The sequence below is a fragment of the Prionailurus bengalensis genome, chromosome E2 (assembly GCF_016509475.1).
Source record: "Prionailurus bengalensis isolate Pbe53 chromosome E2, Fcat_Pben_1.1_paternal_pri, whole genome shotgun sequence".
NCBI classification, from domain to species: domain Eukaryota; kingdom Metazoa; phylum Chordata; class Mammalia; order Carnivora; family Felidae; genus Prionailurus; species Prionailurus bengalensis.
In genome coordinates this window covers 4,380,815-4,406,396 of record NC_057352.1, presented here as the reverse complement: position 1 = coordinate 4,406,396, position 25,582 = coordinate 4,380,815, and the positions used below count along the sequence as shown (strand labels likewise).

Below are 25,582 nucleotides of genomic sequence, written 5' to 3'. Positions count from 1 at the left end.
TAAGCTGACCAAGTCGGGTACCATGTTGGATGGGAAGTACACAAAGGTGTTAACACCAGGAGGTGAGGACCATGTTGAAAGCACCATGTGCATGGGAGAATGACATCGATATACTGTGAGAGATTCGGTGCGTTCCTTGAAGCCTCATGATATGTTAAGTCCTGCATTTCAGACATGACCTAATTGAATCCTCAGTAGCCTTGTGAGAGAGGGACTTTAGTCATCTCCAACTACACTTGAAACTTCTGAGCCCTGAAGGAGCAAACATGTGTTAAAGGTCAGTGCCATGCTGGGGCTCAAAGCTGGGACTCCTGGAGCCTCTGTCTCATTGTCTGTCACTGGATGCCCTCATCCCAAATCTATTGTCTCACGGAAATATCAGTCCAGATGCTAGAGAACCAGTGACCCCTACGATTGTCTATTCTTCTGATAACCTGTTGAGCTCAAGGAACCCAGAAGCGCTAGATGCTACAGGAACCAGATGACCCCCACACTCTGTCCACCTCCCTGACAGGACCCTGTATGACCTGTTCCCTGAAACACTGATTTCTCAACACCTCTCCATTCATCTTCTCTATGCAATACTCATCTCTTCATCGCTCCTCGGGGATTCTGTTCCCTCTGTCTGCATTTCCCTTCCTGCAAGGAAGTACATGGCTCACTCCCTCACCTCATCCAGACAGACCTTCGCTCACTGGTCATTAAAACTAACCCCCCACACACACACACTCAAATTCCTTATCCCCTGTTCTGAATTTTGCTTCTCTATAGAGTACTTAGCACTACATAAAGTACTGTGTATTTTAACACTTTTAGTTTGTGTATATCTGTGTCTTCACTAATGTAATCCATGAAAGTAACCATGTTTTATTATTATTAATCGACTATTTTTGGAGCAGTATTAGTTTCACAGCAAAACTGAGCAGAAGGTACAGAGATTGCCCTTATACCTGTCCGACCCTCCCCTCCCACACACACACACAATCTAGGAGTCGACACACAAGGGATCCTTTTTTTAATTGCTATTTTGGAGAGAGAGAAAACGTGAACAGGGGAGTGGGCAGAGGGAGAGAGAGAGAATCCCAAGCAGTCTCCACACCGAGTTCAATCCTAGCACCCTGAGATCATGACCTGAGCCAAAATCAAGAGTCGGATGCTCAACTGACTGAGCCACCCAGGAGCCACAATATCTTTATTTAAATAACCCTCTCCAGGGGCACCTCACTGGCTTAGTCAGTAGAGCATGCAACTCTTGACCTCAGGGTTGTAACTTCAAGCTGCACATTTGGTGTAGAGATTACTTAAAAACAAAATCCTTGGTGCACCTGGGTGGCTTAGTCAGTGAAGCGTCCAACTTGGGCTCAGCTCGTGATCTCGCAGTTTGTGAGTTCGAGCCCTGCGTCAGGCTCTGTGCTGACAGCTCAGAGCCTGGAGCCTGCTTTGGATTCTGCGTCTCCCTCTCTCTGCCCCTCCCCTGCTCACACCTCTCCCTCCCTCTCTCTCTCTCTCTGTCTCTCAAAAGTAAACGTTAACAACAACAACAACAAAATCTTTTTAAATATATATAGTGCTTTCCTATGCTGAGTATATGGAAGACCAGCTGTGACAAAATGAAGCTTAGGAAACAGAACCAGAAAGTCATTCACGCCATGCATACATATCTGGGACTCTCAGTCACCTGACTGAGAGCCAAGCCTGACCTCTGTGCACAGGGAGGAGGAGTTCCGGTATTTGAGGAAGGGAAGTGCCTTACACCTGTGTCTTAGAGTTGTCGAAACACTTCATCTGTACCTTTGTCTCCTTCCCTCCCAGGAAAGCACCAGAAGCATTCACATAGGAAACGAACAATGTTCACTGAGGACCAACTGGAAGCCTTGGAATTCTTGTTCAGTCAGAACCCTTACCCCCCACCCAGCCTGCAGAAGGAGATGGCCTTGAAACTGGGGATCCACCCGACAGTACTCCAGGTTGGAGAATAAAGCCTCACCTTGCCAAGCCACCTCCCCAGAATACCCTAAATTCCGAGACCCTAGGATAATTCCTGAAGCTTAATACCAGTCTGGTCTCCAAGATTCCAAAGACCCAGACTCTTACCCCCAAACCCTCCCTCCCAACCCCCAGAGCAAGGATCTGCAAATCTTTTCTCTGTAGAGGGCCAGGCAGGAAATAGTTTAGACTCTGTGGGCTGTGTCACGTCTGCCAAAATTATTCAGCTCTGCAGGGACAGCGTGAAAGCAGCCATCAACAATAAGTAAAGGAATGGGTGTGCCTGCATTCCCATAACATTTTGTAGACACACATTCGAAGTTCATATAATTTTCACAGGTCACAAATATTCTTATTGTGCCTTTTTTTCCCCTCTCTTTCTCTCAACCATTTAAAGATGTGACACCTGTTCTTAGGGGCACCTGGCTGGCTCAGTCAGAAGAGCATGCAACTCTTGATCTAGGGATGGTGAGTTCAAGCCCTAAGATGGGTGTAGGGATTACTTAAATGAATAAATAAAAACTTAAAAAGAAAAAACCACAAACAACACTGTTCTTAGTTTATGGACCATACAAAAACACGGTTGCAGGTAAAAATTGGCCCATGAGCCTCAGTGTGCTGACATCAGTCTCTCCTGCTCTGGGTGTTTTGATCCCTGCCTCACCTGTTTTTTTTTATATATTCATTATTGAGAGACAGAGCATGAGCATGAGCATGGGAGGGGCAGAGAGAGGGGGAGACACAGAATCCGAAGCAGGCTCCAGGCTCCGAGCTGTCAGCACAGAGCCTGACGTGGGGTTCGAACCCACAGGCAGTGAGATCGTGACCTGAGCCGAAGTCGGACGCCCAACCGACTGAGCCACCCAGGTGCCCCCCTTGCCTCACTTTCTGTCCCCACCACCTCTCATTCCTGCTCCCTTTCACATATGTCGGGAGAGTTTGCAGCTCTAGGATCTGAGAAGCAGAGTTGCACAACTAGCTGGGCTCACCTAGCACTGTCCATGGTATCGGGTAAAATGAAAACATGTGGACTGTCCTTTGCATTCACCAACCGGTTGCTCCTCTCTTTTCCTCCTTAGGTTTGGTTTAAGAACCACAGAGCGAAACTCAAGAAAGCCCAATACAAGCACGTGCAGCAAAAACCAGAACCTAAACAAGAGCATGTAGCTGGGGTGGACCTCAAGACCAGCTCTTCCAAGAGAAACATGGCTACATCTCCAGGATTCTCTCATGGTGCCTATCCTGCGTCCCTGGTTTACACAGATCATCCAATACCTTCCTTCCAACTCCGCCTATGCCCCAATTTGAAGGCTCTCCCAGACCATTCCATTGGCCACAAAATAGTCCACTTTGGCTGCTGTCAAGATCCTAATATCTACTCCCTTTGTCCCATTTTGGAATCACAGATTCTTTCTGCAAGTTTCACTGCTAATCCCTTTGGTTCTACATCACCACAAAGAGCCTTATGAGAGAAGCCAGACACAAAACGTTACATATTGTCATTTGCAACGATGCCCAAACAAGGGACAGATATGAGATCTACACAACCTGGATGCATTTCAAAACCATGATACTCCATGAAAAGAAAAAAAAGACACAAAAATGCCCGTGTGGTGGAATTAAGCAGAAAGAGCCAGTAAAACTTACTGGGGATGGTGATGTTTCATGTCTTGATTAGGATGGAGCCTACCTGGATGTATAAAGTCATCAGAAGACACAGAAGTGTGATACTATGTACATCACAAAAAACAATCTTGACAGCATGGAGACATCAGCTAATGCCATGATGGTCATCATTTTGCAATACGTAAACATAACAAATCAACATCTTCGTGTACACCTTAAACTTGCACAATGTTATGTATCAATTGTATCTCAGTAAAGCTGGAGGAAAAAATGTTTTCATTATATCTCAATAAAGATATACATATATACATAATGGGACTACTAAGGACAGTTATCTTTTTTCCTGCTTCTTCTGTCTTGATTTTGTGATTGTCTTTTCTTCATCATTGTTCCGCTAATAAGATTTAGCCAATGTCAGTAAGTGGGAAGTTGGTTATTTTTTCTAGTTTTCCTTTTTATTTATTTATTTTTTTTGGTCACCTCCCCAGCCATTATTTTATGTCCTGAACACCCAAATATCTCCAGTCCCCCAATCCTCTCCAATTTTTCTCTTCTTTTCTTTTTTTTCTTTTTTGCTTCTCCCTCTACTAAGACAATGGAAACACCACAAGCCCTTCCAAGGAAATTCTCAGGCCTTCTTCCTTCCTAACCACTCTCTCCCTGTGCTTGTAGCATCTGTGAATGAGCCAAAGACGATCCCATTAACCGTGTGCTTTGTCAGGAACACGTAAGATTCTGAGCCTGTGGGATTATGCACTTGTTACCTGTCAGACCTGGCCTTGGTGCTCCCATGCAGGAAGATGCCCATAAGGCTGTGCACCTGTCTTACAAAGGTGTCCTCAGGTTGTGCAGGGGCAGCGTTGGGGTTCTGGCATCTCTGGTCCATCCTGAGCTTCAGAACCTGGGTGGCCTCAGAGCGGGCCAGTAGCCAAGCCAACCGCTCCGCACTTTCCAGTGTGCACTCCTCACCAACTAGCACCTTACAGGCAGATGTCATGCTGGGGGTGGGGGGCGGGGCTTTAAGAGGATTGAAGTCTCTCTCCCTCTCATTCTCTTCCGGCCAGAGGCAACCACTCCAGCGTGTGCTGTGGTCCGAGGGGATACACAGCCTCCCCTGCTAAGCCATCGACGACACCCCCGACCCCAGAAGGCTGCTTTGACTTTCGCCTGGTCGTACACTTCACGTGATTGAATCATCCTGCAGGAACCCTTCTGTGTGGCTTCCTTCACTCAAGTGCCGTCAATGAAACTCATGCACATTGTGGACAGCACGCTGTTGAACCCAAGAAATCCTGGTGTAACACAGTGGTTCTCAACCAGGGGCAGGTGCCGCACACCTGGTGACATCTGGCAGCACCTGGAGACACTTTTGGCTGATGCCAGAGCGGGGAGGAGGGTGCCTCTGGCACGTACCCAAGTGGATCCTGAGCAGCTCAGTTTGTGGGTCAGACCCCTCCAGGAAGAGTTATCCGGCCCCAAGTGACAATAGTGCCAGGTTGAGAAGCTCTGGGACAGCCTGGCAGACTGAATCTGGACAGGAGCCAGAACATACCTGAGAGCTCTGACCCATAACCAGGAAACGAAGCCCCAAATGGTGTGGCCATCAGCCCAGAAGGGCTGGATCAGCTTAATGACCGAGCGCTCCCCTAATCTTTGCCCGGACCCTCACCTTCACCTTTGGACCAACCAGACAAAGCCAAACATGTCCCCTACGCAACCACAAAGGGTGTCCCTGCTTCCTGTGTCAACCAGTCTCCAATCAGGGCACTTTTTTCTTCTATAAAGCTGTCAGCTCCCTGGTTTGACAAACTCAGTCGATTATCGACAGAGGTGGTCTCACTACAGCAAGAATAAATATTTGCCACTCTAGAAAACAGTGTGGAAGTTCCTCAAAAAATTGAAAATAGAACTACACTATGACCCAGCAAGTGCACTACTAGGTATTTATCCAGAGGATACAGGAGTGCTGATTTGAAAGGGCACATACACCCCAATGGTTATAGCAGAGCTATCGACAATAGCCAAAGTATGGAAAGAGCCCAAATGTCTATCGATGGATGAACGGATAAAGAAGATGTGGTCTATATATACAATGGAGCATTACTCGGCAACCAAAAAGAATGAAATCTTGCCATTTGCAACAACCTGGATGGAACTGGAGGGTATTATGCTAAGCAAAAAATGTCAGTCAGAGAAAGACATATCACATGACCTCACTCATACATGGAATTTGAGAAACTTAACCAATGAACATATGGGGAAGGGAAGAAAAATGAGATAAAAACAGAGAGGGAGGCAAGGGCACTGGGGTGGCTCAGTCGGTTAAACCTCCGACTTCGGCTCAGGTCATAATCTCACGGTTTGTGGGTTCAAGCCCTGCATCGGGCTCTGCACTGACAGCTCAGAGCCTGGAGCCTGCTTCAGATCCTGTGTCTCCCTCTCTCTGCCCCTCCCCTGCTCGTGCTCTCTCTCAAAAATAAATAAACATTAAAAAAGGGGGGGGGGGCATCTGGGTGGCTCAGTTGGTTGAGTGACCAATTTTGGCTCAGATCATGATCTCACAGTCCCTGAGTTCGAGCCCCGCATTAGGCTCTGTGCTGACAGCTCAGAGCCTGGAACCTGCTTCAGATTCTGTGTCTCCCCCTCTCTCTCTCTGCCCCTCCCCTGCTCATGCTCTGTGTGTCTCTCTCTCTCAATAATAAATAAACATTAAAAAAAATTTTAATGCTTATTCATTTTTTGAGAGAGAGAGAGAGAGAGAGAGACAGAGTGTAAGTGAGAGAGGGGCAGAGAAAGTGAGAGAGGGGCAGAGAGAGAGACACAGAATCCAAAGCAGGCTCCAGACTCTGAGCTGTCAGCACAGAGCCCAACGTGGGGCTCGAACCCATGAACTGAGAGATCATGACCTGAGCAGAAGTCGGACACCCAACCGACTGAGCCACTCTGGCGCCCCAAATGTTAAAAAATTTTAAAAAATAAAAATAAAAAACAGAAGGAGGCAAACCATAAGAGACTCTTAAATACAGAGAACAAACTGAGGGTTGATCGGGGGAGGGGAAAGGGGTGATGGGCATTAAGGAGGGTACTGGTTGGGATGAGCACTGGGTATTATATGTAAATGATGAATCTCTGGGTTCTACTACTGAAGCCAAGACTACACTGTATGTTAACTAACCTGAGAATTAAAAGAATAAATATTTGAATATTTACTCATTCTCATTTGGGAGTGATCTTCATTGATTTCTACAAACCTGATACCCAGGCCATATTTAAATTTCTCAAAACAGGGGCACCTGGCTGGCTCAGTCAGTAGAGCATGTGATGCTTGTTCTCAGGGTCGTGAGTTCAAGCCCCCACATTGGGTGCAGAGATCACTTAAAAAAAAAAAGTCTTTAATTTCTCAAAATACCTTGTCAACGCTGGTTGTTGGAATCAGCATCCCAGCAACAGCCACACAGCGGAGGCTACCGATGGACGTTACCTAATTCCTCCACCCCTCCCACAGTTATCAGAGAGATAATGGTCTGCTTGTAAGAATATTTCCTCATCCATTATCACAAACAAAATAGTGATAGCTGAGGAAGAGTAGACTCAATCTTTTCTTGGTCGGAATAAAGAACTCAAGGGTGCTTGGGTGGCTCAGTCAGAGGACCACGAGACTCTTCATCTCTAGGTCGTGAGTTCGGGCCCCAAGTTGGGTGTAGCTATTAAATAAATAAACTTAAAAAAAAAAAAAAAGAACTCTATGTCCTTGTTTATTCCAACAACAACAAAAAATGAGTCTACTTATTCTGTTGGGGGTAATTTTTTTTTCAGTTTCCCATGGGTTTTTTAATTTTTATGATTTTTTTTTAATGTTTATTTTTGAGAGAGAGAGAGACAGAGCATAAGCAGGAGAGGGGCAGAGAGAGAGGGAGACATGGAATCTGAAGCAGGTTCCAGACTGTCAGCACAAAGCTCAACGTGGGGCTCGATCATGACCTGAGCCGAAGTCGGACGCTTGACTGATTGAGCTACCCAGGTGCCCCATCTATTTATTTTTTGAGAGACAGAGACAGCAAGCCGGGGGGGAGGGGCAGAGAGAGAAGGAGAGAGAAATCCCAAGCAGGCTCTGAGCTTTCAGCACGGAGGGCCCAATGTGGGGCTCCAACTCACGAACCATGAGATCATGACCTGAGCCAAGACCAAGAGTTGGTCGCTTAACCGACTGTGCCCCACCGGCCATGGATTTTTTATTAAGTTTAATTCCCCTCTTCTTTCTAATGTTCATTTTTGAGAGAGAGACACACAGAGAGCCGGAGTGGGGGAGGGGCGGAGAGAAACGGAGACAGAATCTGAAGCAGGCTCCAGCCTCTGAACTGTCAGCACAGAGCCTGACATGGGCCTCGAACCCACAAACTGCGAGATCATGACCTGAGCCGAAGTGGGACGCTTTACCCACTGAGCAACCCAGGCACCCCTGGATTTTTTAATATGCCCTTAAGAGTACAGAGCATCCATTGATTGCCTGGGACGTCACTCGAGTGCAAGTTTTACATGATCAGGAACTTCCTTGTGCTTGTGCCCCATCCCAGTTTGCAGAACAGACCCCTTCACCAAGTTTTCCAAAACGTTCATGAAAGAAAGAAACAAGAGGAGAGGGAGACTGGTTGATTCGTCCAACGGCTTTCTAGAGCCTTGGGATAAGAAGCCTCACCTAGATCTAAGCCCCTCCCACCACGTACCAGCCCAGCGTGGCCCAAACCTGCCGACAGGACTAGAAGCACCTGGGGAACCTGCAAAGCCCAGGTTGCAGGAATGGAGGGCGTGTGGTCCCCAGAAGCGGACGAAAGTCTACCCAGGACTGCATTTAAACAAGGCTCAAAGCGCAAGAGAGGCACTAAAGCCTGAATGGTCCGGAGGGATGCACCTCTTGAGAAGAGTCAGAGAATCCCCAGAGCAAGTTCCCAGGGTGAGCCGCAGGGGAGGGCTGGGGCAGCGGGTGCTGGACGCAGAGGGCTGGAGCCCACCCGGGTGCGTGCCAGACTGGGAACCCCGGGTTGGGGGGGGGGGGGGGAAGGGGTTCCATTCCCAGCCCCAGGGGTGGGGATACTCGGAGACCCCGAAGCTGGGTTTGCATTCTGCCTTCTCCCCTGGCCACCGATGAATGGGGGAGACTGTCTCCACTGTGGGGACCTGCGTGCCCTATTACCGTGTGTGCTCGGAGGGCATCTGCACCACCCCAGCTGGAACCCCCGTTCATCTCCACTCATTGTTTGCCTGTGGCTGAACTTCCCCCAAAACGGAACCACAACATGTGAGCGTGTGTGCGTGCGCGCGCGTGTGAGACTTCTTCCGTGCACGACTTCACTGCTGAGATCCATTCCTGTTCAAGTGAGCACAGTATTTAACATCTTTTAAAAAGAGACTTCGGTAGGGGCACCTGGCTGGCTCAGTCAGTCGAGCATGTGACTCGTGGATCTCACGGTCCTGAGGTGGAGCCCCATGTTGGACGTAGAGTTTACTTTAAGAAAAAATTAAGGGGCGCCTGGGTAGCTCAGTTGGTTGAGCGTCCAGAGCCTGGAGCCTGCTTTGGATTCTGTGTCTCCCCCTCTCTCTTCCCCTCCCATGCTTGTGCTCTGTCTCTCTCTGTCTCAAAATTAAATATTAAGAAAAAAGGGTTTTTTAAATTAAAATATTTTTTTTAATTTTTTTTTAACGTTTATTTTTTTGAGACAGAGAGAGACAGAGCACGAACAGGGAAAGAGCAGAGAGAGAGGGAGATACAGAATCCGAAACAGGCTCCAGGCTCTGAGCTGTCAGCACAGAGCCCGTCTCGGGGCTCGAACTCACGGACCGTGAGATCATGACCTGAGCCGAAGTCGGACGCTTAACCAACCAAGCCACCCAGGCGCCCCAATTAAAATCTTTAAAAAGTAAAGTAAAATAGAGCCCTTGATAAACCTAATACCAAGTAATATCAAATTTCCCTGATGGTCCCCCAAAGCACCTTCTTTTTTTTTTTTTTTTTTTAACGTTTATTTATTTTTGGGACAGAGAGAGACAGAGCATGAACGGGGGAGGGTCAGAGAGAGAGGGAGACACAGAATCGGAAACAGGCTCCAGGCTCTGAGCTGTCAGCACAGAGCCCGACGCGGGGCTCGAACTCTTAGAGCGCGAAATCATGACCTGAGCTGAAGTCGGCCGCTTAACCGACTGAGCCACCCAGGCGCCCCCCGAAGCACCGTCTTCAAGCTGTGGTTGAAGTCAACATCCAAGTACTGTTGTGTCAGGGCTTACAAACACATGGAAACATATTCAATCATTCCTTCCACAATTACTGAATAGATCGCTTCTGCTTGTAAGAGGCTAATAGAATGGTGAATCACTAACAGAATAGTGTAACTGGCGAGGCAATACGCTTCATACAGGAATTAAATCTGTCACAAAGTAAGCTTTCAAGGAATATTCTAGAAAAGAAAAGGAAGGAAGGCAAGAATGGCTTCCTAGTGTCCTCAGAATAGAGCCCTTTTTTTACATGCAATCCCGCTCTATCCCTTTCTACCACCTTTTTTTTTTTAATTTTTAAAAATTTATTTATTGATTTATTGAGAGAGAGACAGAATCCCAACCAGGCTCCACACTGTCAGTGCAGAGCCCGACACCCGGTGACGTGGGGCTCCACCATCTCATGAACTGTGAGATCATGACCTGAGCTGAAATCCAGATGCTTAGCCGACTGAGCCGCCCCGGCGTCCCCCCTTCTGCCACCTTCTATCCAGTGTTTCCCAAACACATACACCAAACAGGCACACATGTTTTCACTGAGTTTCACAATTCCACCAAAGCTCTGTCCAGCCTGAACAGCCCCATCCAGTCTTTTCCTATTGCCCCGAATTCTCTCCTTCACCCACTGTCCCCTCCTTCCCATCCTCTCGGTAGGAACAGCGGCTCCTGAGGGACCTTCCTTCATTCTGTGTAGGCGGCCTCCCCATTTCCAGACCTAACCCTCACTTCCCGGACAGCACCTGCCATCAGCAATTATTTCCACAGCTGTTCCCTGGGCCATTTGTCTCTCCCAACAAGACTGTGAGTCCGCAGGCTCAGAGAGCGAGCCTGTGGGTTCTGGGGGCGTCTCCAAGCTAAACCACAGAGCTGTGCTTCACAAAAGAATCGGGGGTCCTGGAGGAGCACTGAGTAGCTAGGAGGGGGCATGCCTGAGCTGAGGCCGCCAAGAGGGGCTCTTGTTGGAGCGGGTGGAGAGCGGAAATTCCCAGAGCCAAGCTGCCAGGGTGAGCGGGACTGAGGGGGACTCAGGATGGACAGAAGTCTGAGGGTTAAGCCAAACCAAGTAGGCATGGACCGTGAACCTGGGGCTGGGAGACTCAGTCCTGGGTACCTGAACTTCCCAAGAGACAAGTACACTCTTACAGCGAGCAGTCCCTGTGTCTGTATCCGGCACCCCACAGATAGGGTTTAAGCCCTCTTTCTCTGACTTCTCACCCGATAAATGGGAATAAGGATCCCCACGGGGAGGACTGACTTTGAACAGCTTTCTTTGGGCCAACACTGGAAGGATAATGCGGAGTCTCAGTGAGAAGCTGTTATTAACATCCGCACACTAAGAAGGGACCTGGAGGTCAGGAAAGCCACATTTATTCATGGACACGGAACTGGGGGGTGCTGATCTTTGGGCTCTGTCCACGCTGCCCCTTAAAAGGAGCCACAAAGTTAACAGCCCCTCTGTCCCACAGGCCATTCTTATGTCATCCAGTCCTTGAGGACATTTCTCCCACCGTGATGTCCATCGTGGGGGCTCCACTGACACCACGGATTCTGTGGATCCCAGGGCAACACCAGCAAAGCCCTCGCATCCTTCCAGTGAGTACAGCTGTCCTGGTCACTGTTCTCCCCTCTCCTGTCAGGTGGGGCTCAAACCTCTAACCTTGAAAGTGTTGAGCATGAGTTGGTAACATAGAGCCAGGGAGTAAATAAGCTTTCTCTTCCACATGCCATGTCTGTTCCATATTCTTGTCCCCTTCCTCCTCCTCCTATCTCTCCTCCCTCACCTGCTCCCCCTACCCTCCTCTGCCTACCCTTAACCTTCCCCCAGACTCTACCCTAATCTCCATGCCGACCCCACCCTCCTCTCCATTTTTACCCTCACCTCCAGCTTCCTCTACCCACCCCCACCCCTGTCCCTCCCTCCACTGCCCTTAACCCTCCCCCAGACTCTACCCTAATCTCCATGCCGACCCCACCCTCCTCTCCATTCTAACCCTCCCCTCCAGCACCCTCTACCCACCCCCACCCCTGTCCCTCCCCTCACTGCCCTTAACCCTCCCCCAGACTCTACCCTAATCTCCATGCCTACCCCACCCTCCTCTCCATTCTAACCCTCCCCTCCAGTACCTTCTACCCACCCCCAACCCTGTCCCTCCCCCTGCTGCCCTTAACCCTCCCCCAGACTCTACCCTAATCTCCTTGCCTACTCCACCCTCAACTTTCTGTCCCCTCCAGCCTCCTCTCTACCCCCCACCCCTGCCCTCCCTCATCCTCCCTACTCACCCTCCTCTTCTAAACCTTTACAAGCTGTAAAAACCAGTCTTCACTCACTGGCCATACAACAGGCCAAGAGAATATGCCAACCTATGGTCTAGAAACTGGGTGACCCACAGTTGGTTTGCACCTAAGTGCTTTTCCAGATGGCTAAAACCAAGAAGCACTCCCCCCATCCCCAGCAAATCTGGAGGAGTTGATTATCCCATCTAGAAGAGTTGAAGACACTTATCTTCCAGAAGGCCGGGCTAACAAAGTGTAAATGAGATCGGGAAGGAACACTCTTGCTATGTAACTTCTCTACCTCAACTTCCTAATCTGAAAAACAGGAATGGTGGCAAGCCTATGACTTTGCTGCAGGATGTGGGAAGGGGGCAGGATGGCACCTAGATAGGGTGAGGAGTCCAAGCCCACTAGGCAGTAAGTAAGCCTCTTCCCCTGTTGGAATAATTGGTGGCAAACAGGGTGTATGGTTTGGGCAAGGGTCTACCCCACTCCAGGGCACCCAGAAGAAAGAAAAGGGCTAGAGCTGAGGCAAACACCCCATTTGTGTCCATAGGGTCTCCTAGTCTCTGACCCCAGGAGGAAGGGAAGACCAACCAAGGATCTGGCATGGCTGCTGTTTCTTGGTTGGCTGTTTTCTCTCCTTCCTAAGACTCAATACTTAACAAATTTCCAACTTAAGGAACTGTCTGTATTTCTCCCCAGCTTTAAAGAGGTCTAATTGACAAATTACAATTGTGCATATTTAAGGTGTACGACATGATGCTTTGATACACGTATACATTGTGAAATGATTGCCACAACCAAGCTCATTAATCCATCCATCTGGGGCGCCTAGGTGGCTCAGTGGGTGAAGCATCCAACTCTTGATTTTGGCTCGGGTCACAATCTTGTGGTTCGTGGGATCAAGCCCCACATCAGGCTCTGTGCTGATAGCACGGAGCCTGCTTAGGACTCTCTCCCTCTCTCTGCCCTTCCCCTCCACACATGTGTGTGCAGCTCTCTCTCAAAAATAAACAAGCAAAAAGCCACCCATCATCTCACATAGTTTCCATTTCAATCTATTCTTTGCAAATCTCAATTATACAATAACTACAGTCAGCAGGCTGTACATTAGATCCCCAGAACTTATGCATCCTACAAATAAGTCTGTACCCTTTAACCAGCATCTGCCCCTTTTTCCCACCCCACCCCCACCCCTGGCAACCACCATTGTCTCTGGTTCCACAAACTTGACACTTTTAGATTCCACATATAAGCAAGATCATACAGTATGTCTTTCTCTGATTTATCTTAGCATAATGCCCTCCAGGCTTATCCATGTTTTCACAAATGGCAAGATTTCCATCTTTCTGGTGGGTGAATAATATATTTTTTCAATTTTTTTAATGTTTATTTAAAAAAAATTTTTTTTAACATTTATTTATTTTTTTTAAAATTTTTTTTCAACGTTTTTTATTTATTTTTGGGACAGAGAGAGACAGAGCATGAACGGGGGAGGGGCAGAGAGAGAGGGAGACACAGAATCGGAAACAGGCTCCAGGCTCTGAGCCATCAGCCCAGAGCCTGACGCGGGGCTCAAACTCACGGACCGCGAGATCGTGACCTGGCTGAAGTCGGACGCTTAACCGACTGAGCCACCCAGACGCCCCTAATGTTTATTTTTGAGAGAGAAAGACCAAGGGCGATCAGGGTAGGGGCAGACAGAGAGGGAGACACAGAATCCGAAGCAGGCTCCAGGCTCTGAGCTGTCAGCACAGAGCCCGACGCGGGGTTCGAACTCACCAACCGTGAGATCATGACCTCAGCGGAAGTCGGAGGCTCAAACAACTGAGCCACCCAGGCGCCCCTTGTGGCTGAACACCATTTAAAGAACTCATGATCACACAACTATGGGCTGGAGAGGCTTCTTCAGCCAGCCCGGATTTTTATTCCTATTAATGTGCCCAGAAACACCACTACATGAACACACTGGGCTCCTGCATCAATCACATCCCATTAGTCCCCAAGTCAGGATCTTTCTGCCCAGGCCCAAACAATGTCCCTAACCATACAGCCTCTCAGGGAAAGGGCTGTGGCTGGCACTCTAGACTTCCAACAAGTCCCCAACCACACCTCGACCTCCCTGAGCCCAGCCGGGGCTGTGTACCTCCCCGTGGCCCATCCCCTTCCCATGTCTCCCTTCTGGGACCTGAGTAACAACAGGAGTTAGGAACGAGGCCCCTAACTGGACCCAGAGAAACAGATGGAAACTCTGATTTATGTGAAACCAGCTTCTGCCCTGGGAAAAACAGGCGCTGTCCTGAGGACGCTTTTCATGTTCACTCACCCTGATTCCCCAAATTTGGTGTAAGGACCAAAGAGCCGGGGCAGGAAAGTCTGCCACATCACGGCCAGGAGGACATGCTAGCACTGTCCGATGTCTGTCCCTACATCTCTGAGGTCCCCGTGCCTTACCTGCAAAGCAAGGCTCTCCGCAGGGCTCTGTGTCCCCACCCCGACGTCCGCAGTGCCAGGGGCCCCCTGCCCTCAACACCCCTGTCTGTCCGGCATCCCTTCGCCTCTCCACAACCTCCGACGCCAGCTTCCTCGACGGTCCGCTCGCCTGCCCAGTGCCAGCCTCTTCAACCGGCTCCACGCCACCCGCGCCCGCATCCTGGGAATGGACGCCTCACGTATGTCCCGGCGAACCAATCCCCGGTGCTGGTCCCGCCCATCTCCACCTACACCCCCCCCCCCCCCCCGACGTGTGGCCTGTCTCCACGCCCCCTGACGCCCCCGTGCGTCTCCCCGCCCCGGATGCCGGGACGCCAGCCACGCTGAGCGCACGTTTCCAGTGCAGGGCTGCTAAGCGCCCCCAGCGGCATCTTGTCTGTGACCCCAGTGGCAGTGGCGAAGCAAACATTCTCAGCAGTAGTACGGTGCCCCGCGCCCCCGTGACGCCCCGCGATGCTCCCCTTGCCAAGTCCCTGCTTCTCCTCTGCTCCAGGCCTGCGCCCCCAGGCCCCCAGGTCTCCGGGCCCCCACTCCCCGGATGCACCAACTCCAGGGCAGCCCGTCTCAGGCCCCTGGAACCTGGAGCTTGGCGAGAGGTCAGAACCTGTGCGATTGGATTTGGCACAATTCGATTTCTTCCGCTAACGTGTTAGGTCTGTACATCTGGATGGGGTATCTTTGCTCTGCCGCACTGCCCAGGGGAGGTTTGCGCTCTGCCCTCACGGGCCTCTCCAAACCCCGCTAAGGGAGGGTGTCACCATGCAACTCTGCCTCGGCGCCCCCTCCCTGCCCGGAGCTCTGCGTCCTGCAGCTCTCCATCCAACCACGAATTCCAGAACCCCTAGGGTGCCCTAGACCTCGGGAACCAGTGGGGTCAGAGCTCCAACCACCACTAGCCTGGGCAGAAGGTACCCCCTCCTGTTTACTCCCCCTCTTTTTGCCTGCCACCACGTGTGTCTTCATCCTCCGTTTGTTCTAACTCAACACGGCCTTGCCTCCAGGGCCTCGCTCCCCAGAAGGGTCGGTTGAGTGAGGTCAGTGAGTTGTGGTGGACTATTCCCCGGGTTGTCTGTAACTGAGGAAGGCCCGCGTTTAACAGTTCACCTAAATCACCCCGTCCACCCGACCCTCTCTGGGACCCCAGAGTGTGGTTCTGCACAGTGTGCTAGGGCATCGCTTAGGTACCCGGACACCCAGGAACTCAGGCGGGGGTCTCCCCATACTGTTTGCTCCCCGAAATGCCCACCTAGTCCTGATTCTATCTCTGTTGTTTTATTATTTTCTTGTGCATTTAAAAAAAATTTTTTTTAATTTTTTTTTAATGTTTATTTATTTTTGAGACAGAGAGAGACAGCATGAATGGGGGAGGGTCAGAGAGAGAGGGAGAGACAGAATCTGAAGCAGGCTCCAGGCTCTGAGCTGTCAGCACAGAGCCTGACGCGGGGCTCGAACTCACGGACTGTGAGATCATGACCTGAGCCGAAGTTGGACGCTTAACCGACTGAGCCACCCAGGCGCCCCCAAAAAAATTTTTTTAATGCTCATTTATTTTTGAAAGAGACAGGGCGTGAGCGAGGGAGGGGCAGAGAAAGAGGGAGACACAGAATCTGAGGCAGGTTCCAGGCTCTGAGCTATCACCACAGGTCCCGACTCGGGGCTCAAACTCATGAACCGGGAGATCATGACCTGAGCTGAAGTCAGATGCTCAACCAACTGAGCCACCCAGGCACCCCATTTTCTTCTGCATTTTAATCCCCACCCTCTCTCTTATTTTCCTCCCCACTGCAGACAACTCTTCCAGTTTCCAAGAACTACTCGTATGAGCACTTTTACTCATTTTTAGTACTTGTTTTCTAAGTTGCTATCACGGGAGCATAAGTTTAGTAATTTTGAGAGAGAGAGAGTGAGTGAATGGGGCAGGGGTGAAGGGCAGGGGGGAGAGAGAGAATCCGAAGGAGGCTCCATGCTATCAGCACAGAGCCAGACTTGGGGCTTGATCTCCTGAATGGTGAGATCATGACCTGAGCAGAAACCAAGAGTCAAACGCTTAACTGACTAAGCCACCCAGGTGCCCTGGGAGCATAGGTTTGTAATGTGCATAGCTGACATGGTGTTTTAGGCCCCGTTGTGTTTATTGTTCCTATACCCAGTTTATAAAACTGTAACGGAGTGTTCCTTTGCTTCCTGGGAGGGTTTATACGGAGCTCCCCCGGCTCTCATCTCATTGAGCAGGATGGAAATGTCTTCCCCTATCCATTTCCAGGACACTGGTTGCTTGCTTGTGTTTTAAACAAACCTGCAATTAATTTGAGAAAGTCCTTCTGGGGCGCCTGACCAGCTCAGTCGATAGAGTGTGCAACTTCGATCTTGGAGTCATGAGTTCAAGCCCCATGACGGGTGTAGAGGTTACTTAAAAATAAAATTAAAAAAAAAAAAAAAAAGTCCTTCTAATTGCTCTCCAGCAGGCTACCCCAGTCTATAACCTCTATCCCTGACCAATCCACACCATTTACCAGCTTTTGATCATTGTTTCCTTTCTGAAGGGCATACAGACAGGTCCCTTCCTTCATGGTGTTCATTTTTTTCTTTAATTTTTTTTAAATGTTTATTTTTCAGAGAGAGAGGCAGAGTGCGAGTGGGGAAGGGGCAGAGGGAGAGGAAGACACAGAATCCCAAGCAGGCTCCAGGCTCCAAGCCATCAGCACAGAGCCCAATGCGTGACTTGACCTCATGAACTGTGAGATCATGACCTGAGCCGAAGTCAGATGCTCAACTGAGTCACCCAGGCACCCCATCCTTCGTGGTTTTCAAAATATCCTTATTCCATATACATTTTAGAATAGTTGAGAATTTCTTGCATATTATTCTCTCTCTCTCTTTTTTTTTTTTTTTTTTTTAGTTTATTTATTTTGAGAAAGAGAGAATGTGAATCCCAAGTAGGCTCCTTGCTGTCAGCAGAGAACCTGACCTGGGGCTCAAACTCACAGACCTCAAAACTATGACCTGAGCTGGAATCAAGAGTCAGATGCTTAACCGTCTGAACCACCCAGTGCCCCTTTATTATTCTTTTGTATGATTTTTGGGCAAAACTTTAGCTAGTCGCCTCTGACCCACCTCAAGAAAGCCCAGTTAGCATTCTGATCAGAACTGTTTAGAGTTTACAAACGAATTTGGAAAAAGCTGCTTCTCATTAGACTTTTCCATTCATGGCTTTGTTATACCTCCCTGTATATTCAAATATTTAATGCCCCCCCATAACAGTTTACCATTTTATGCAGAATAACCTTGAAGATTATTTGCAGATTTGTTCTTAGAGTCTTAAACCTTTTTTTTTTTCCCTAGTTACTGGTGAATAGGTCTCTCTCTCTCTCTCTCTCTCTCTTTTCTAAGTAATCTCTACGCCCAACTTGGGGCTCAAACTCACTACCCTGAGATTGAGTCCCATGCTGTACTAACTGAGCCAGACAGGCACCCCTACTGAGGTGTGACTACATTATTTTCGTTGACTAATCTAGGATTAATTTTGCCCCATTCACGCATAAGCATGTTTTAAAATTTATTGTTACATCACATATATTTTATAAAGTCAAAAAAAATTTTTTAAGTTGATTTATTTAGGGGTGCCTGGATGGCTCCGTCAGTTGGACCTCCTACTTTGGCTCAGGTCATGATCTCGCGATTTGTGAGTTTGAGCCCCGCCTCGGGCTCTGTGCTGACAGCTCAGAACCTGGAGCCTGCTTTGGACTCTGTGTCTCCCTCTCTCGCTGCTCTTCCCTGCACGTGCTCTCTGTCTCAAAAAAAAAAAAATAAACACTTAAAAAAATTAAAAGAAAAAAAAAGAGTTGGACGCTTAAGTAATATAAAGTCAAATTTTTATCATCCTTATGTAAGTATGCATTTTATAAAGACCCCGTTTTCTTCTGGTTTTGTGGATGTGGGTAGTTTCTGAGCTGCTAGCTCCCCGGCACCACCCCCCCGTCACCCCTGTTCTGTCAGCCCAGCAAAGGACAGTCTCTGCAATAGATTCTGATTTCGGGGAAGGGTTTCTGTGTCCTCTGAGGATTTTGTTTAATTCTGTTTGTTCTTCAGGACCCTAATGCTTTCCCTCTGCATTTTTCTCCCTCCCAGACTTAGTCTGCAAGGAGTCAGGTTGCCCTTTGTTCCCTCCTTCTCCCCCGGATGGAGAGTCCTGAAGGAGCCACCCGGATGCGCGTTCACAGGTGAGAACCCAGAACACAGGGAAGGGACTTGTCTGCTGGGGAACCTCCTGCATTTTCACAATCAGGGTGGACTTTTCCTTTTATCTCTTCCGTGCAATTTTTTCCTGGACCAGACTTGCTCACTGCACAGGCTCAGAGGGAACATTTAGAGATTTGGATGTATTCTCTTTTTTCTTCTTAGCTTATGTTTTGAAGTTTGGCCATTGTCTGCCTTCTAATTAACCCAACTTCCTAATGTGCCACAGAGCATTGTACATCAGAGTCACCATGCCGTCGCTTACGTCCCAGGACTTACTTTTGAAGTTTTAGCATTTCGACCATCTCCATCCAGTTCTTTCCCTACCCACCACTTCTGTTAACTGCAAATCTGTTCTCTGTATCTACGTGTTCAGGGTTTTTTTTTTAAGATGCCACCTGTACATAAAATCATATGCTATTCATCTTTGACTTCTTTCATTTGGCCTAAGTGCCTCCAGGTTCGCCTAGGTTGTTGCAAATGGACACATGGACAGTTTATAGCTGAAAAACATACCGTTATGGGTAGAGACCACATTTTCTTTATCTGTTTGTCCATCGATGGTCACGCAGGCCGTGTCTGTGTCTTGCCTAACTTAAGTAATGCTGTAGCGAAAACGGGGCTGCAGATCATGTTACGAGACAGTCCCGGATAGATTCCCGGAAGCGGGGTTGCTGGACTGTGTGGTACTATTATCTTTCACTTTCCGAGGTGAAACACCATACTGTTTTCGGAGCGGCTACACCAGTGTGCATTCCCAAAAGCAGCACAAGCGGGTTCCCCTTTCTCCGCGTCCTTGCCAACATCTGCTGTTGCCTGACTTGTTACTGTTAGGCATTCAGACAGGTGTGAGGTGGTATCTCATCGTGGTTTTGATTTGCGCTTCCCTGATGATGAGTGATGTTGAGCATCTTCTCATGTGTCTGTTGGCCACCTGGATGCTTTCTGGGAAAAATACCTGTTTCAGTCCTTGTAATCAGACTGTGTCCTGTTTCTTCCTTTTTTTTGTTTTTCTTTTTTCTGCTATTGAGTTGTAGGAGTTCTTTGTTTTATCTTGTTTTTTTTTCAATGTGTATTTATTTTTGAAAGATAGAGACAGAGCGTGAGTAGGGAAGGGGTAGAGAGAGAGGGAGACACAGAATTTGAAGCAGGCTCCAGGCTCTGAGCTGTTAGCACAGAGCCCCACGCGGGGCTCGAATTCATGAACCGTGAGATCATGACCTGAGCCGAAGTTGGATGCTTAACCAACTGAGCCACCCGGTTGCCCCAAGTTATAAGAGTTCCATATATACTTTGGGAATATTTGCCCCCATTTGGTCCATTGCCTTCTCATTTTGTTGATGGTTTCCTTTGCTGCTGCTTTTTAAGTTGACATAGTTTCACTTGTTCATTATTGCCTTTCCTCTTGGTGTCAGATCCAAAAAATTCATTGACAAGACAATGTCAAGGAGCTGACCCCCTGGTTTCCTCTAGGAGTTTTATGGTTTCAGGGTATTATTCCATTTTGAGTTGATTTTTGCATAGGGTAGACAATAGGAGCCCAGTTTCATTCTCGTGCACGTGGCTGTGCAGTTTCCCCAACACCCAAATGTGGGCTTTGAAACAAATGATGCTGGGATGTCTGATTAGCCACTTGAAAGAATAAAATTGGGCCAAAACTTTACACACCACACATGAGATATACATTCCAAATAGATCAGGGATCTAAATGTAAAAAAAGAAAACCACAAACATGCAAAAGAAAATGGGTGAATTCCTATATTTACTGGAGGTAGGCTGAAGTTCTCTCTCTCTCTCTCTCTCTCTCTCCCTTTTTTTTTTTTAAATGTTTTTTAATGTTTATTTTTGAGAGAGTGAGAGCAGGGGAGGGGCAGAGAGAGAGGGAGACACAGAATCCAAAGCAGGCTCCATCCAGACTCTGAGCTGTCAGCACAGCTCAAAACCACAAACTGGGAGATTAACCTGAGCCGAAGTCAGATGCTTAACCGACTGTGCCACCCAGGTGCCCCAAGGAAGTTTTCTAAGTATGACTCAAAATCAACCAGCCATAAAAGCTTCATTAAAAAGGAAGGGAATTGAGGGACGCCTGGCTGCTGCAGTCGGTTAAGTGTCCAATTTGGGCTCAGGTCATGATCTCATGGTTTGTGGGTTCGAGCCCCGCATTGGGCTCTGTGCTGATGGGAACCTGGAGCCTGCTTCAGATTCTATGTCTCCATCTCTCTGTCCCCTCCCCCACTTGTGCTCTGTCTCTCTCTGTCTCTCACAAAATTAAAAAATGCTGGAAAAATTTTAGAAAAAAAAAGGAAATTGTGACACATATTATAACAGGAGTGAAGCTGGAGGAAAGGCTCAGTGAAATAAGCCTTTAGATCAAGGACGTGATGATTCTACTTCTGTGAGGTACTCGGGTTGTCATATTCCTGGTGACCGATGGTGGAATGGTGGGCGCCAGGGGTTGGGGGGAGGGGAAATGGGGGGCTGCTGTTTAATGGGGACAGAGATTTAATTTTGCACCATGAAAAGAGGTCTGGAAGTTGGTTGCACAATAATGTGAGGGACCAAACTAACATACTGAACCATACACTTAAAAATGGCTGCGATGGTTTTATGTAGCTTTTGCCACAATTAAAAATAAGTAAATTTTTAAAAACCTTACATGGCCGGGGCGCCTGGGTGGCTGAGTCGGTTAAGCGTCCAGCTTCGGCTCAGGTCATGATCTCATGGATCGAGGGTTTGCGCCCTGGGTTGGGCTCTGTGTTGACAGCTCGGAGCCTGGAGCCTGCTTCGGATTCTGTGTCTCCCCCTCTCTCTCAAAAATAAACATTAAAAACATTTTTTTTTTTAAAAGAAGGAAAAACAGACTGAAATCTGCTAGGAAAAGGGTCACTCCCCACAACCTTCTATGACCGGGTTTATTATATTCCGACATTACAGATAAGAACACTGGAGATTCAGAAAATCTGGAGCAAAACCCAACTTTATTTGCAAATTGACCACCCCAGTATGCAGACAGTTTCTTCTTATGGGAAAATTAACATGTCAGATTGGGTCCAGAGGGCTCTGGTTTCCGCAGGGTTTTTTTTTTTCCTACCAGGGAAAAGAACACAGAGGACTGAATGTTTCTAACCCGTACATTTGGGTGTGGAAGCATACCCGAAGGGAAACGGGGGTGAGAAGAGAAGGTGGAGGGATCCCCTGTGAATTCGGTGTGACCTACAGCGGTAACTGTTGAAATCTATGGGCTTAACCATCCTGACGGCTTTTGGGAACCTCCAGCCTGCTCCTGTGGTATAGGGATAGCCTTCATCGGGACCAGCTAGCAGGATGCAGGGAGGCAGAGTGGTTCCGTACAGGACCAGCTAGCAAGCAGGGGGCTCCGGCTAGCCATCAGACAGTGAGAGATACTGATAAAGGCAACTGAACGTGTTGGAACTCTCCTCCAGACACCCATAGGCTTCCATGACCTGGCTTATGTCGTAAGGGGCGGAGGACAAGGCGGGGACTGTAGCCACCAGCCTGTCCAGCTCAGGATCACCCTGTGGAGAAGCCCCATCTGGGTTCCCGGTGCCTGGCCCTGAGCCATCAGAAACTCTGGGGAGAACAGGCCGCCTGTGGGAAAGGTGTCTGGGTGCCCTGGGTCTGTTCCTCTGGGCTGCAGGGGTGGGGGCTGGGATCCCGGCTTCTTGGTCTTTCTGGATGCTCTTTCTCCATTTAACCCGGCGGTTCTTAAACCAAACCTGTGGAGAAGACAGAGGACACGGATTCCGGAAATTGATCCTTTATCTTCCTTGGAGAGCAGGTTCCTGGGGGGAGGGGGCTTCTGCCCACTGTATCTGAGGCGGGGTAGGAGCCGTGTCTCACCCGTGGCCAGGGTGGCGAGGATGGAGAAAGAAGAAGAGAGAAGGGAACGAGGCAGGGCTTGGACCCCAGAGCAGGAGTGGGGAGGCAGCGGCCATATGCCATGAGTTCTCTGTGGGGTAAAGGGTCAGGACTTCAGAGGACAGAATAGAGTATGGAGTCTGGCCTCAGAGTCCTTGGGAAGGGTCTTTGGTAGTCTTTGGGAAGGATCCACACAAAAAAAGGAGCATTCCAGGGGCCTTTGGATGGCTCAGGCAGTTAAGCATCCAGTTTCGACTCAGGTCATGATCTTAACGGTTTGTGCATTCAAGCCCCAAGTCAGGCTCTGTGCTGACAGCTCAGAGCCTGGAGCCTGCTTTGGATTCTGTGTCTCCCTCCCTGTCTCAGCCCCTCCCATGCTTGTGTGCTCTGTCTCTCTCTCTCTCAAAATAAATAAATAAACTTAAAAAAAAAAAAAGGCATTCCAGAAGGGATCTGATATGCCCTTGGTGTGATTCTAGCTGGAGACCTCTGGCTGGTTTCTTATTTGCACCCTCACCGAGCAAGCCCCAGGGACAAGCCTCAGCAAACAGTGGCCCTTCTTCTCTTTGGGGCTTTGTGGAAGGCACAGTTTAGGACAAGTGCTCCACACTTAGAGAGAGTTCCATCTTTACAACTTAGCAGGCTTGAACCTGGGGAAGCTACCTTGCCATTCTGAGCCTCCGTTTATCTCCTGTGTCAATGGGTCTATTTCTGAGGGTGAAAACACAGAACGTGTCTAGCACAGGAGTCAGGTTATTAACAGTTGCTCCCTAAAGGGAAGATTAGTCGTGATTATTTGGTCATGGGGCAGAGAGAAGGGAGAGGGAGGGAGCAGGCATGCAGGAGAAGGATCTGGGGAGCACGCCCCCCTCCAGAGGGTCAGACCTGCACCACGGTGTATTGTAAGTGAATCTTTGAGGCCAGCAACTCCTGGGTGACATAATCTGGGAACTGAGTGAGGCTAAACAGAGCCTCCAGTTCCGCCTTCTGATGAGAGGTGAACGAGGTACGCTCTCGGCTTCTCCTCTTCGGTTTGGCTGTGGAGAGGGGGACGTTTGGTTAGCCCGCACCTGCCATCTCTCCATGCACCATGATCACAGACTCTAGAATGCAGTCTGTCCCCTTACTGTCCCTGTCCCCTTACTGTCCCAGCTGTTTGCCCTGGCACTTTGTTTTCCACTCAGCTCTGACTCCCTTGAAAATCTGTTCTAAACAAGAGAAGACCAGGCCCGACCCCCATCCCGGGTGGTTCAGTCAGTTAGGCACCTGACTCTTGATTTTGGCTCAGGTCATGATCTCATGGTTTCATGAGTTCAAGCCCCATGTTGGGGCTGCTGACAGTGTGGAGCCTTCTTGGGATATTTCTCTCCTCTCTCCTCTCTCTTTCTGTCTCTCAAAATAAATAAACTTAAGAAAGCGAGAGAGAAGACCAGTTTTTGAGTGCTCTATCTACTTTCTGTCTCCCGCTGCTGGAAATTGGCATCCTTTTTGCTTCTTTAGAGGCTACAGTTCGTTCTTTTTGATTCAAGGAAGCAGTGTCTTCTAGATGTCTCACTATCCCCTGTTTGTTTATTTTTAAAAAATTTTTTTAACATTTATTTATTTTTGAGAGACAGACTGAGTACAAGCAGTGGCGGGGAGGGGGGGAGGGCAGAGAGAGAGGGAGACACAGAATTGGAAGCATGCTGCAGGCTCCAAGTTGTCAGTGCAGAGCCTGATGCGGAGCTCGATCCCACGAACCATGAGATCATGACCCGAGCCAAAATCAAGAGTTGGGCATTCAACTGACTGGCCCTCCCAGGCACCCCAAGAGCTCTTTTTTACCAAATTTGGCCCAACAAAAAGTTTAGACTCTGAGACTTTATTAAGCTCAAAAGAAAATTAAATAATCACAGTTCCACCCAAACTATGACATGGGGGATAAAATGGGTACAGTCTACTAATTTTTAAGAAAAGATAATTCCACGATCTAATAAATTATTCCAGGTGAAACAGGGGATAACTTCCCAACTGGTGTTGGGAACCCATCACCTTCAGTGGTGTGCTCGAGTCGGCTCATACTGGCTGGCGAACCTCTATGCATTGGCATCTTGAAATCCACCACTTTTGAGGTATTTTGGGGAGAGACAGCATGAACGGAGAAGGGGCAGAGAGAGAGGAAGACACAGAATCCAAAGCAGGCTCTAGGCTCTGAGCTGTCAGCACAGAGCCCGACGTGGGGCTCGAACTCACGGACTGTGAAATCATGACCTGAGTCAAAGTCGGACGCTCAACAGACTGAGCCACCCAGGCACCCCTCGAAGTATTTAAATCACTGTAGTTGGCAAATACAAATTAGGGCCCCTCATGGCCACCTCCAGCTTACCTGCCCTCTGGTCCGCCATTTCTGCTTGGCTATTGGGGAGTCGTTGTTCAGGTGTGCTGTTCTCAAATGTTCTCTGAGTGGGAACAGAAGGGGTGTAAACCCAACCATGCCCTTCCTACATTTCTCCAGACCCACCCTGCCTCTTCTGAAAGGCCACTCCCTCACTCAATCCACTCAATAAAAGCTTCCAGAGCCCAGTGTAAAGAACACTGGGGTGCAATGGGGCCCCAGCCAATGGCCGCATTAGTAAGACCCCAGGACAGTAGGGGAACAGTAAGTGCATATATAAAGAAAAGACCAGTTTGGCTGGATTTTGTCATGATACTGGCATGATATGAAATATTTTTATGGGACTAATTCTGGAAATATTTTTGGGCGTCATAACTGAGTGGGGAGGAGGAGAGAAATACTACTGACTTCTAGAAGGTAGAAGCCAGAGATGCTGTTAAGCAT

General features: G+C 48.8%; 2 protein-coding genes across 2 annotated transcripts; one reads left to right on the top strand and one right to left on the bottom strand.

Annotated features, from left to right (window-relative positions):
* The first annotated feature begins 22 nt into the window (after positions 1-22).
* On the top strand, positions 23-3,740 carry DPRX (divergent-paired related homeobox). Its single transcript, XM_043600983.1, has 3 exons — positions 23-62; positions 1,813-1,967; positions 3,066-3,740. The coding sequence occupies exons 1-3, from the start codon at positions 23-25 to the stop codon at positions 3,453-3,455; spliced, it is 585 nt and encodes a 194-aa protein (XP_043456918.1). The 3' UTR covers positions 3,456-3,740.
* Positions 3,741-22,265: 18,525 nt separating this feature from the next.
* Positions 22,266-25,148, bottom strand: LOC122495227 (arginine-fifty homeobox-like). Its single transcript, XM_043600982.1, has 3 exons — positions 25,130-25,148; positions 23,650-23,801; positions 22,266-22,421 (listed from the first exon to the last, which is right to left on the bottom strand). Exons 1-3 carry the CDS (start codon positions 25,146-25,148, stop codon positions 22,266-22,268), a joined length of 327 nt encoding a protein of 108 aa, XP_043456917.1.
* Between the last annotated feature and the right edge of the window lie 434 nt (positions 25,149-25,582).

What these genes read in the sequence shown, in the direction of transcription:
- LOC122495227 (XM_043600982.1), bottom strand. An exon ending in TACAATACACCGTGGTGCAG is followed by an intron (nt 22,422 to 23,649) that starts GTCTGACCCTCT and finishes GCTTCTCCACAG; the next exon opens with GGTGATCCTGAGCTGGACAG.
- DPRX (XM_043600983.1), top strand. Translation starts at nt 23, where the DNA reads ATGTTGGATGGGAAGTACACAAAGGTGTTAACACCAGGAG. An exon ending in AAAGGTGTTAACACCAGGAG is followed by an intron (nt 63 to 1,812) that starts GTGAGGACCATG and finishes CTTCCCTCCCAG; the next exon opens with GAAAGCACCAGAAGCATTCA. An exon ending in TCCACCCGACAGTACTCCAG is followed by an intron (nt 1,968 to 3,065) that starts GTTGGAGAATAA and finishes TTTCCTCCTTAG; the next exon opens with GTTTGGTTTAAGAACCACAG.